The sequence below is a fragment of the Drosophila nasuta genome, chromosome X (genome assembly GCF_023558535.2).
Source record: "Drosophila nasuta strain 15112-1781.00 chromosome X, ASM2355853v1, whole genome shotgun sequence".
NCBI classification, from domain to species: Eukaryota; Metazoa; Arthropoda; class Insecta; order Diptera; family Drosophilidae; genus Drosophila; species Drosophila nasuta.
Window position 1 is genome coordinate 154,171 of NC_083459.1, and position 11,726 is coordinate 165,896.

Consider the following 11,726-nt stretch of genomic DNA (forward strand, 5'->3'; position numbering starts at 1 on the left):
ATTTGATAAATGGGTGTATAATCAATTCAAATCTTGGCTTTTAATAAGAAAGTAATGCTCGTCTATGATATAAGTACGTATATGTAAATATTTATTACCTACATGTGTCATTGGCATACAGCCGGCATAGATTGTAAAATTGTAAAAATGTATAAATTGGTATGGTGTAATACAACGAAGTTTTGAGCCCACAAGGGCTGCTTTATAGCGCATGTTCATATTCATATTTATACTCAATTTGTGTGCTTTTATTGGGCAAGTGATTTGATTCCGATTCATCAAAGTTCAAGTAAATCGGAAAGAATGTGGCACTTGTACTGCGGCAAGTTGGGCATTGTTCCGAGCTGGACAAAAATAAATTAAATTGAGATCAGACTGTATCACCACAACATTCACTCACTTTTCTTTCCAACGCTCCAGGCACGTCCAGTGGAAGACATGACCGCAAGTGCCTCCCCAGATATTGTCAACCGATCGATACGATTCCAAGCAAATAGTGCAGTTTACTTTGCTGCTGCTGTAATCTTTTGAATGGTTATCAATATCGCTGTTGGTGCTAGTGCTGGTTCTTCTGCTGTTATTGCCGCTGGTGCTGTCCATCGTGCTGTTCCAACTGCCGCACATATTTATGGATAATAATGAGCTTTTTTGCAGTGCTTATCAGTTTGCGTCTTTTTCACCTTTTTCCGCCTGCACTTTGCGAATCCTTGTCATTTACATTTACAAAGTGATCGCGGGCTTTGATATTTTTATTGCGCCACCTATTATCTTAGACCGAGTCAAAAGCGTTAACAATGTTTTCTGTCTTTATATGGCCAATATTATCGACAGTTATCGATAGCACGATTGGTTTGATGAATCTAAAGCAGTTGAGCTTGTCAGCGACAGTCATCGAATGGTTCTGTCTTTTGCTTGTTGACATTTTTGTGCATGTGTATGCGCGTTTATATGTAAATGTTAGCGTGTGTTTGTAAATCGATATGTATTAATTTAGTATTAATTTAATACTACTCAAAAAAGTTTTGATACTTTAGCGCCAACTATTGATAAGAAATATCGGAGGTGAAAGCAATATTTACGTTATATTTGCAAAAAAAAGTTAACGGCCATTTAGCTTTCACCTCCGATATTTCTTATCAATAGTTGGCGCTAGTATATATATTTTAAGTGTATATATTTTAAGAAATTATTTGCTGATTATAAGAAAATTCGATTCTTATCAATTTACAAATGCTTAAACAGTTCACCGTTAACCAAAAGAGCCAAATGTAATGTTTTTTTTTTCTTTCCATTTTTACAACTTGACGGCTATGACGCTGTTTTGGACGTTGGCGGTATATTTGAGGAGCTTTTTAAGATTAACACAGCAAGCATCTTCAACTTATGAGCGACATTCTTTTACTTATACATATATTTATTACCAGATTATTTGATTAACTAACAACAAGTACAAGAAAGGATCTGTTTTCGCTGAACATAAATATTAGTACACTTAGACTGGAGAGTAAAGTACTAAAATTGTTCTTCAAACAATTATTTTACCCGCTACCCATAGGGTAAAAGGGTATTATAACTACATATACATATATATTATATATATTTTTTTGACAGTATTTGTTATGTTTGTACGCAATCAAATAACAAGCGTAATTTTTACAATAACATTTATATTTTTTATGATTCCTGAAAATTGAGTTGTGACAATCTGATATATTTTGCTCACTATGACAAATTTTGAATGTAGTACTATATCAATAATCCAAATATAGCCTTTGGTATTTTTTCAGTATTTAACAGATTGTTAATTTGGTATATTTTAAAATTAATACCGCTCTGTTTTTATTTTATTAAAAATGGGTACCGGGTATCGCATAGCCGAGCACACTCGACGGTAGTTTTCTTTCTTGTTTTAATATGTAGTACTATGTATATCGATCTACTAAATATATCCCTCGGTATATTTCAGTATTTTTGTGATATTTTCGGTATATTTGTAGAACATGGTTTTGTTAATACGTACACAAAAATGTGCTGAAAATTTACTCTTAGCCAGCCGAAACTGTGATCTGTGTTAAATAACATAAATTCTCGAATTTACATACCTTTACTTTCTTCTCCATATTTGGCCCGGTATTTAAATGATGAATCTTTATTAAAAGAATTAAACATTCTGCGGCATCATCCAATAAGCTTTTTAACTAGAAAATTGTCCATCATAGTATTGTTATTAGCTTTTCCTACAAAATAGTTACACTAAAATATTATAAAATATAAACGTCTCAAAATTAATAACAGTCTACGCAGTGTACTATATAGATCCAATTACGAATTATTTGTTTTTTTTGCTATTTGGAATTGGGGCACGCGATAAAATGCTCTCAAATAGGTGAATGGCCGCTGATAAAAAGTGTTTATTTTGAGATTTGCCAAACTTTAACTCTGTAGCTAAGATGTGTTCCTCCCCATTCATTGATAAGAAGCCACTAAAAGGCTTATCAAAATGGTATATATAAGTGATAACACGTGTTTATATCAATATTGTGTATTCGACATTAACAAACAGCACCATAACAATGATGTTTCTTTATTAATCTTTAAGTATTGCAGTTTATATGATAATATCAGCTTTAGTTTTAACCCCTTAATGCGATATCGATGTGGAATTTTAGCTATAGATTACTACAGCAAATTGCATCATCACACTTATCTATCACCGAACATTTATATCCGAGTAAGTAATCTTTTCATTCAATAGATTTTAATATATTTTTTTATACATATATAATCAATGAAAATTTCACTTTTGGAAATCAATACGAATCTGTTTATATAAATACTTGTTCTTCTACTCAGCAACTGTTACAGATATTCTATATATATCAATTACATTATACTGGTCATCATTCAAACTATATTATATTATTATTGTAAAATTGTATACTGTAATTTTACTATAACTTTTGTTAGGCTTCCATCAATTTTGTTTTTTATATTATATGTTAGAAGGTTTGCATTGAAAAGCTTGAGAATTTTATTGAGTTAAACATCAAAGTTCAATTTAATGAAATTGCCAATTTACATTTTTGGTTAGTTTCCACTCATGAAATATTAGCACATTTCTAATAAATAATACGTAACCGTTAGACGTATTATTGGACCTATTTCATTCTAAATTGAATACTACTTAGTAAAATTAAATTAGATTTCAACGCTTAGATTTTAGATAATAATTTCACTTGTTGACATTATTCTTGTATTTCATCACAATGTATAATCTTTTGTTTTTGTTTGCAGTAAAATCAAACATTATGAACATTAATTTGAATTTAACACTTCCCAATTGAAATTATTAGTTTACTTTGCACTCAAAAAGATGTAAATGAATTGATTATAATAAATAGATTCCTGAGTTTCATAATGATGTGTACATATAGTATCTTCTGTTTACACTTCATTCATATTCATAATATGTGCATATGTGTGTGTTGTTTCTTGGAAATTCGATTAGATTAATTCGAATATCGTTTACACTTTAAGGTTCAACCAGCACAAACCGTTGCAGTAGCGGTCTTTACATACATATGTATGTATGTGCATATATGTGTGTGTTTGTATGTATTTGTGCACTTGCACACTTTTGTCACATACAGGTTGGGTTGTGGGTGCAGGCAGGAAAGCACTTACGGCTGTGGCAGCGACAGCGACAGTGCGAGAGAGAGCGAGAGCGATGGTGAAACTGCGAGAGTGCATAAACACAAAGAAGAGAGAGTCGAGATAAGTTTTAGCAGCAGCAGCAGCAGCAGTAACAACAACAGCAGTTATTGGTTTCAATTTCATTATTGTTTTTGTTTTCGGTTTTGGGTTTTTGTTTGTGGGTTTCTTGATAGCAAACGGAAGCGACCTCCTCATACGTACGCTGTACATTAACTCACTCACTCACTCACTCGACTCGCTCGCTCGCTTGCTCGCTCAGTCTTCGAACGCCGTCGCCTGGAAAGTGTTAATTTATTTTCTTTGCAGTTTTTAGTTTTTATGATGCGTTAGTCGAGTCTGTCACATTAGTTGAGCAGCAGCAGCAGCAGCAGCAGCAGCAACCGCAGCACCAACCTTCGTCATGGCCAACAACAGCAGCAGCAGCAGCGTCGCAAGCGTTAGTCACTGCTTGATCATCAGATTCCTTGAATTACAAACGAATCATTATTTTCTTGTGTTTTTTTTTTATCACTCACTTACAGCGACCTCGTCACATTTTGCAATTGAGTACGGAAGAGAAGCGTCGCTTTGTCGACTCCTTTGATCGCGTTTTCACGGACATCGATGGCGTCATCTTCACTCTGCAGCACAACGTGCCCCATGCCCCCGATGGCTTTGCCGCCCTCCAAAAGGCCGGCAAACCCATCACCTATGTGACCAACAACAGTGCACGTGCCGTCGAGTCCACAGTGCGCAGTTTCGCCCAGGTGGGCATGGAGGTGCAGAAGGAGCAAATCTGGCATCCAGCGCAGTCGATTGTCCACTATCTGCGCAGCATCAATTTCGATGGACTTATCTACATCATAGCGTCGCCAAAGTTCAAGCAGGTGCTCCACGATGCCGGCTTCCAGATGATCGATGGCGTAAGTTAACCTAATTCCCTTCTCACTCCTCCTCAGTTTAATCTTTTCCGTGTGTATACTCCATTGGGAAAACATTCTGTTTCTCAATCCCATTCTTCTTAATCAGTATTCGACTATCTGTCCTTATGATCTCATAATCTTTTATACCTAGAGATACCAAATTTGATGTCAGTATTTCCCAAGTTGTTCATTTATTTATTTATTGTTGAGATACTAAACTTGATATCAGTATTCCCCAAATTGTCGGACAAAGATTTTCTTCCAATCGAATAAAGAAGTACGAAGTTATTCAAGAAATAAGTCAGTTGCAACTTAGCAGCTCTGTAATTTAACATATACCGATTGCGTTAAGCGAACATTCCTGCTTTATTTATTTATTTATTCTTCTTAATCAGCGTAAAAGGTTGAGATACCAAACATGGTATAGAATTTCTCAAATTTCGACACAGACACCTTTTTTTTTATTTTCCTAAATCGTATAATAACACCTCTGTTATTTAACATTTAATCATTCTGCTAAGCGAACATTCTTGTCTTATTTATTGCCTTACATCAATATCTTCATCTCATAGTATGTAAAAGCTTGATAAAACTTGTTGTCAGTATTCCTTTCGACACAGACAACTTTTATTTATTTTCCTCAATCGTACAAATAACTTGGAAGATGTTCAAGAAATAGGCTATGTAGTTATTACTTAACAGCTCTGTTATTCAGCATTCATTAATTCTGTTAAGCGAACATTCTGTAAAAGTTTGAGATACCAAAGTATTCCTCAAATTTATACGCAGTGAACTTTTTTGTTTCCTCAATCGTATAAAAACTTGTCTTCAAAAAATAATTCAGTTGTAACTTATGTTATTTAACATTCAACTATTATGTTAAGCGAACATTCTTGTTTTTTATTTCTTTACTCTTTTTAATCAATGTTCCTACGCAGACAACTTTTTTTCTTTTCCTCAGCTCTGTTAATTATCATTCAATCATTCTGTTAAGCGAACACTATTAACTTATGGCTGTTATGTCAATGTTAAATTTCTTTTAACTTCTTTAGCTCATTTCTAACTTGTATTTCTCTTTTCTTTGGGGTGGTGACAGCCTAATCATCTCATCGAGGACACCTACTCAGATCTGGCGAAGCACATTTTCGACAAATCGCCAGTGCGTGCTGTGGTCATCGATGTGGACTTCAATTTGACCTCGACGAAACTGCTGCGCGCGCATCTTTATCTGCGGCATCCGGATTGCCTGCTGTTGACCGGCGCCACGGATCGTCTGCTGCCTGTGGCCAAGGACATAAACATCATTGGACCGGGTCCCTTTGCCTCCATTCTGGTTGAGGCCAGTGGCAAGGAGCCAACGATGCTGGGCAAACCTGGACGTCCTTTGGGCGATATGCTCATTGAGCATCACAAGGTGAGCGATCCGAAGCGTGTGCTCATGATCGGTGATATGTTGGCGCAGGATGTGAAATTTGGTCGTATGTGCGGATTCCAAACGTTGCTCGTCCTCACCGGAGGCTGTACGCTGGAGCAACTCGAGGCGGAGACTTCGCCCGATTTGGTGCCCGATTATTATGCGGATAGTGCGGCCGATTTGGCGAAACTATTCGAGACACTTGTGCCCAAGGCGCATGTCTAGCTAGATTACTCTAAGATTGATAGTTTATTCACCGGCAAGGATCGCAGAACGAAGAGTTTGACGAGCTAGCAAATACTCTACAATATGTATAGGGAAAGATCGTTCTGATTTACTGATTACTGCACTCCTGTGCTCTTGTGTATATAACATTATAATGTTCCATAAGATAATGCTTGTTATTTTTGCCCATAAAATTACCAATATATCGTGTAACCCCCTATTTATTAGAGAAAAGAGAGAGAGAGAATTTGTAATAAATTTAATACATCATTCTGTGTTGAGAAGTACTTTCGTTTTATTTTTATAGTATCACTAAAATTTATGATGTTTTCACTTGCGTTAATCTTATCAACGAACTTGCTTGAACTATGCATAAGATAATTGAAATCGCACAACTTTCACATGTTCAGACCTTCTATATACCCTGTATTCTTAGTTATCTCGATTATTTTCCATTTCATATTCCCAATGAAAATGATCGAATTGTGGAAGTTATTAAAGAAATACTTTTGTATGAGCCTACTTACTAGGAGTCTTAGTTGCTTTGGCCGACAATCTGGTATATTTTGAATTTGGTACTATATCAATATACCAAATATACCATTTGGTATATTTTTAGTATTTTGTATAATTTTCGGTATATTTTTAAAATACAATATTATAATACCGCAATATTGTGCCCTTATTAAAAATGGGTAGCGGGTATCTCACAGTCGAGCACACTCGACTGTAACTTTCTTACTTGTTTATATATTGTATATGAACCTACTAGTGTTTGAACCCAAGACCAACTGAAATCGTAAATAAAGATTTTTTCAATCTTGATTTATTTTATTACCTTTATTTTTAAATTTTTAAAAATTCGGAATTTTATTCAAAACTATGTTCTACGATCTTCGGTTATTATATGAAACAAAAAGATCTTAAATAATTAGCAATGATGCAAAAAAAAAATCTTGTGCAATTGGGTTTTTTAGAACTGAGCGAAATGCCCATCTGGGTCACCTCCTCACTTCCTCCACTTATCCGACAGATCGCCCAGGCAATCGCAGACGTAATCTGGCAAGTGGGCGTGGTCGGGGGGCAAGCTGGCGACATCCTCGGCGCTGCCCCCGCCGGTGAGGACGAGCAACGTCTGATATCCACTGGCACGGGCAAAGGCAATGTCGCTGGCCAGACTGTCGCCGATGAAGAGGACGCGACTGTTTGGGCAATCGATGTGGCGATCGCGCAACAGTTGACGCAGTGCCTCACCCGGCTTGCCCAGCACCGTGGGCTGGCGTCCACTCGCCTTGGCCACCACATCGATGAAGGCGCCGGGTCCTAAAAGGAGGGAGAGAGAGAGAGTAACGCAAGAGTAAAGAATAGAACAGAATAGAATTTAATGGGTTGCCCACCGATGATGTCGCCGGTGCCAAAGGGAATCATGGCATCAGCTGCGCCGGCCAGGAATAAACAGTTGGGATTCTGCAGCTGGACATGGGCGCGCATAAGTTTCGTGGCACTCAGATTGAAGTCCACATCGATGACCACCGCCTGCACCTCCTGCCGTCCATAGATGGCATCACGCAGATCCGCGATGCTCTCGATCACGAATCCTTCTCGTTCCTCCGCCAAATTGAAGCCCGCATCGCGTAGCAACTGCTTGAAGGGAGGCGTGGCCAAACAGTAGATGAGTCCCTCGAAGCCAATCGATTTGAGATGATCGCAAATCGTCTGAGCCGGATGCACAATCTGTTCCTGCATTAACCAATCGAGTGGGGATTGGAGTTTGATCATTATTCGAACAATCTTTGCTTCTTACCTTGTCTATGCTTAGTCCGGGCTGACTAGCGAACTTCTGGAGATGCTGCTTCACGGAGCTAATGCTGTTGTTGGTCACAAAGGTGAGCTGCTTCCCGCGACGCTGCAGCTCGGAGATTGCCTCAGCTGACCCTGGTATAAAGTCACGCAAAGTGTACCAGACAACGCCTGCAAAGGACAACATAGATTAAACTCTATCTTTATACAATACAAGTATATTTCCCTTTTCTTTCTTCACAAATTCGTTTTCCCCATCTTCAGAAATAATCGGAGTCGTATACGCAACATAATGTAAAGCTTCAGTTTTGTTGCGTATACGACTAGTTACACAATAAGAGTCAAGTATACATATGTTAATGGACTGTTTACTTTTGTTGATTTTCTTTTATAAGCAAACGATAAATTAAAAATTTCAATTTCGTTGCAATTTTATAAAAAAAAATTGTGTATTTCGAAAAGAAAAATTAAATTACTTTCCAATTCCCAACATTACTCGATTCATTTGAATGCTCCTATCTCGTTTGCTTACATTAAGTAAGCAATGATTGAAACAATGAACACAATGGAAGAATAACGTGGTTCTAAATCAACAACAATCCAGACTCTAGACTTAACGATTGTGTACATAGAAAGAAAAAAATCTAGATTGAAAAATGTTGATTTAAGATTTTGTTGATCTCAAAAAAAAAAAACAATCTTGAAATAAGATTTGCATGCTAAATTTGCATTTTAACATTTAAAACATCCTATTTTAAGATTAAAATTTTGATTCAAGGATGTTTTATTTTGGATTGAAAAGAAGGTTACAAAATCTTGATTTAAGAACTTTTCAATTTTAGAAATAATTATTGTTATTATTTGCATAATGATTAATTGATTAAAAGCTAGATAGTATGATCTATAAAATGTAAACCAACCGTCACAATCGCAGAAGACCACATCGAAAGAGTCGAAGAACTTTTCACGTTCCGCTGCAGAGAGCTGCTTAATATTTTTGGGCTGCAGAGAAACGAATGGAAATGGAACGCATAACATACATGTGAAGATAAAGTATTTTAAAAATTGACTGATATGTTGTTAGTGCATTCAAAGTAAGAGAAAATAGTTCAAGTTTCAATGCATTTAATATAATGTAATGTATGCAGCTTGCAGCTTGCAGCTACGAAACAAATGGAATTGGCACAAATGTAATTAAAACCCACTACGGCGAAACAGGTGCATGCAGAAACAATGGAAAAGCGGTTAAATTAATTAGCTAAACCACATGGATTGCAATTGTGATGTTTTGAAAAATGGGATTGCGTTTTACTGCGAATAATATGTAGGGGAACGCATGGAAATGAAACACACAACCTTTGCACACGTTTGTACATATGTCGGTATGGAGAACCGGCACACAAGAGGAAAAGCAAAGGAATTGAAACACAGAGCTAAGATATATGTATGCATAAGTGGATACTTGGGGATGCATAAAAAAAAGGAATTAAATCGATTTTGACATATTTTGACGAATTTTACATCACCTTAAAGTCAGAAAAGATAAACATGTATCCACTTTTGCTCTCCCCTGTACGTATAGACATATGGTATATGGAACACAGAACTAACAAATACATATCTATTATATTATTATTACTTACTTACTTACTTACTCATTACTTTCCCTCTTGTGTACCTTTTCTATGGAATGAGATGCAAATTAAACAAAGAATAATGTGTGCTTAGATAAAGGGGGGGAAATTCAAGGCCACCAAATCAGCAATGGAAACAAATGAAAATGAAACCCAGAACTAATAAATATATGAAATGAGATTGGGGATCAAATGGGTCAAATGGAAATTAAACAAATGAATAATGTGTGCTTAGGTAAAGGAGGAAATACAAAGCACAAAAACTATTAATGATGAATGGATACTTCAGCAATGGAAACAAATGTAAATGAAACACAGAACTAATAAATATAGGAACATATGTACGTAAATACGTCTTGTGTTCCATTTCCATTACTTTCTCTCTTGTGTACCACTTCTATGGAATGAGATGCAATTTAAACAATAGAATAATGTGTGCTTAGATGAGGGGAGAAATTCAAGGCCACCAAATCGATATTATTAATGAAGAATGGATACTTCAGTAATGGAAACTAATGGAAATGAAACACGCGATCAATTTGCACTTTTATCTACATCATAGTCGTAATGTATCGTTGCTAAAATGATTGTTTTGTTTTTTAATTACAAAAAGAAGAGCAATGATGAAATGTTGTGAAGTGCAATGCAATAAGCGGCTTATCTGTAATTGCTTGGACACACTTGGCAGGGATTTGGCTTAGTGGAAGCCAGCGACCAGGCAGCTGCTTGCCAAAGACGACGCAGCATCGCGACTAAATACTTACGGAACTGGAGCACATTGTGATGGTTGCTGTCTCAGAGGGTTGAGCGATAAGATCTCGATGCAAATGCGGTTCAGAGTTGACAAATCTATTATAATGCTGATTTCGTTGTTGTTGTTGTTGTTGTTGTTGTTGCTGTTGTTCTTTTATTATTATTATATTTGTGTGCTGCGACTTATGCAAATGCAAATGCCATTGAAGCGTTGTGCCAACTGATTCGTAGCTAAGCTCAAAAGTATCGTCCAACTGCTCGACTGGCCAAAGACAATTGAACGGACTGCGACTGCGAGATCTGCGATCTGCGATCTGCTTTCTGTCAGATGCATTTCAATTTAGTTACAGATGATTAAATTAGCACCTATCACGCTAGCTGATCTTAGAACTGGAGCACATTATTGTGTGTCAGCTTGATGTGCTTCAATTGTTTATATCCCCATCGTCATCTCGCTTTCGCCCTCGCCCTCGCCCTCGTCAACGGTTCCAATTGATTTGCCACCATTCGAGTGTTATGCTATATGACATTCATAGATTGCATACGATCGAGCTTCCGGTTCTGCCGCACTGACCTGTTGCACTGCAGCGTCAGTTACGATAGAACACTGGACACATCGGATCAACAATGAACGCATAACTTTATAACAAGTAGAGGTATCCGAATAATTCCGAATAGATTGCAAGCTGAACAATTTCCTTAAGGAAACACACAACAAAAAAATGTTCTAAAATTAAGAATTTTGATCTCAAAAGTTTGTCAAGAACGTGAAAATCCTAATGTTAGAAAACACATCAAGAACATTTAATTTAAGACCCAAGCACTTATTAACAAGAAACAAAAATCCTATAGTTTTCTTACACTAAAAATCTAATTATCATATAAGATCAAAAATGTATTATTTATATTTAAATTTGGCATTTTTTAGACTAATGTTCTTAGTTTGAAGAATTTGTTCTTTAAGTTGTCTTATGTCAATAAAACGATTTTTAAGACAAATCTTGATTTTAGAACTTGGTTTTTTTTCAGTGCATATATTCTGATTCGGTAACATAAAACGCTTGGTGTTGATTGGAATTTTAAAACTCAGTTATATTTTGCAATAATCTGTCGCAGATTATTGCCAAGACAACGAACTTAGCAAATATGGCATGAGCTATGAATCCTATACTCGTTTTTTTTTTCATTTCTAAATTCCAGTATAATTTATTATGACTTTTGGCTTCATTATAGACCTAACCCTGACCGCTTAAAATAGAAGTTGCAACGATTCCAAAAGAATGT

General features: G+C 36.3%; 3 protein-coding genes across 6 annotated transcripts; 1 reads left to right on the forward strand and 2 right to left on the reverse strand.

Moving 5' to 3' along the window:
• Positions 1–62: 62 nt before the first annotated feature.
• On the reverse strand, positions 63–2,233 carry LOC132796469 (E3 ubiquitin-protein ligase trul-1). 3 transcript variants are annotated; one of them, XM_060807650.1, is made up of 3 exons: positions 2,103–2,233; positions 401–761; positions 63–344 (listed from the first exon to the last, which is right to left on the reverse strand). In XM_060807650.1, exons 2-3 carry the CDS (start codon positions 622–624, stop codon positions 203–205), a joined length of 366 nt encoding a protein of 121 aa, XP_060663633.1. In that variant the 5' UTR covers positions 625–761; positions 2,103–2,233; the 3' UTR covers positions 63–202. The 3 variants fall into 3 exon arrangements, with proteins under 3 accessions (XP_060663633.1, XP_060663634.1, XP_060663632.1); XM_060807651.1 differs by lacking the exon at positions 2,103–2,233 and having other exon boundaries at positions 401–613; positions 681–849; XM_060807649.1 differs by lacking the exon at positions 2,103–2,233 and having other exon boundaries at positions 401–849.
• Positions 2,234–3,945: 1,712 nt separating this feature from the next.
• On the forward strand, positions 3,946–6,539 carry LOC132796925 (chronophin). Its single transcript, XM_060808287.1, has 3 exons — positions 3,946–4,150; positions 4,236–4,616; positions 5,713–6,539. The coding sequence occupies exons 1-3, from the start codon at positions 4,115–4,117 to the stop codon at positions 6,253–6,255; spliced, it is 960 nt and encodes a 319-aa protein (XP_060664270.1). The 5' UTR covers positions 3,946–4,114; the 3' UTR covers positions 6,256–6,539.
• Positions 6,540–7,104: 565 nt separating this feature from the next.
• On the reverse strand, positions 7,105–10,677 carry LOC132796924 (uncharacterized). 2 transcript variants are annotated; one of them, XM_060808286.1, is made up of 5 exons: positions 10,454–10,677; positions 8,976–9,057; positions 8,060–8,226; positions 7,653–7,995; positions 7,105–7,578 (listed from the first exon to the last, which is right to left on the reverse strand). In XM_060808286.1, exons 1-5 carry the CDS (start codon positions 10,466–10,468, stop codon positions 7,265–7,267), a joined length of 921 nt encoding a protein of 306 aa, XP_060664269.1. In that variant the 5' UTR covers positions 10,469–10,677; the 3' UTR covers positions 7,105–7,264. The 2 variants fall into 2 exon arrangements, with proteins under 2 accessions (XP_060664269.1, XP_060664268.1); XM_060808285.1 differs by lacking the exon at positions 10,454–10,677 and adding an exon at positions 10,371–10,441.
• Between the last annotated feature and the right edge of the window lie 1,049 nt (positions 10,678–11,726).

Bases quoted from the DNA above. Each gene is read 5' to 3' on its own strand.
- LOC132796469 (XM_060807650.1), bottom strand. From the start codon at position 624: ATGTGCGGCAGTTGGAACAGCACGATGGACAGCACCAGCGGCAATAAC. The intron at 345-400 runs GTGAGTGAATGT...ATTTTTGTCCAG, and splicing joins CTGGAGCGTTGGAAAGAAAA to CTCGGAACAATGCCCAACTT.
- LOC132796925 (XM_060808287.1), top strand. From the start codon at position 4,115: ATGGCCAACAACAGCAGCAGCAGCAGCGTCGCAAGC. The intron at 4,151-4,235 runs GTTAGTCACTGC...ACTCACTTACAG, and splicing joins GCAGCAGCAGCGTCGCAAGC to CGACCTCGTCACATTTTGCA. The intron at 4,617-5,712 runs GTAAGTTAACCT...GGGTGGTGACAG, and splicing joins GCTTCCAGATGATCGATGGC to CCTAATCATCTCATCGAGGA.
- LOC132796924 (XM_060808285.1), bottom strand. From the start codon at position 10,436: ATGCTGCGTCGTCTTTGGCAAGCAGCTGCCTGGTCGCTGGCTTCCACT. The intron at 8,227-8,975 runs GTTGGTTTACAT...TGTCCTTTGCAG, and splicing joins GGTCTTCTGCGATTGTGACG to GCGTTGTCTGGTACACTTTG. The intron at 7,996-8,059 runs GTAAGAAGCAAA...TGGTTAATGCAG, and splicing joins CCGGACTAAGCATAGACAAG to GAACAGATTGTGCATCCGGC.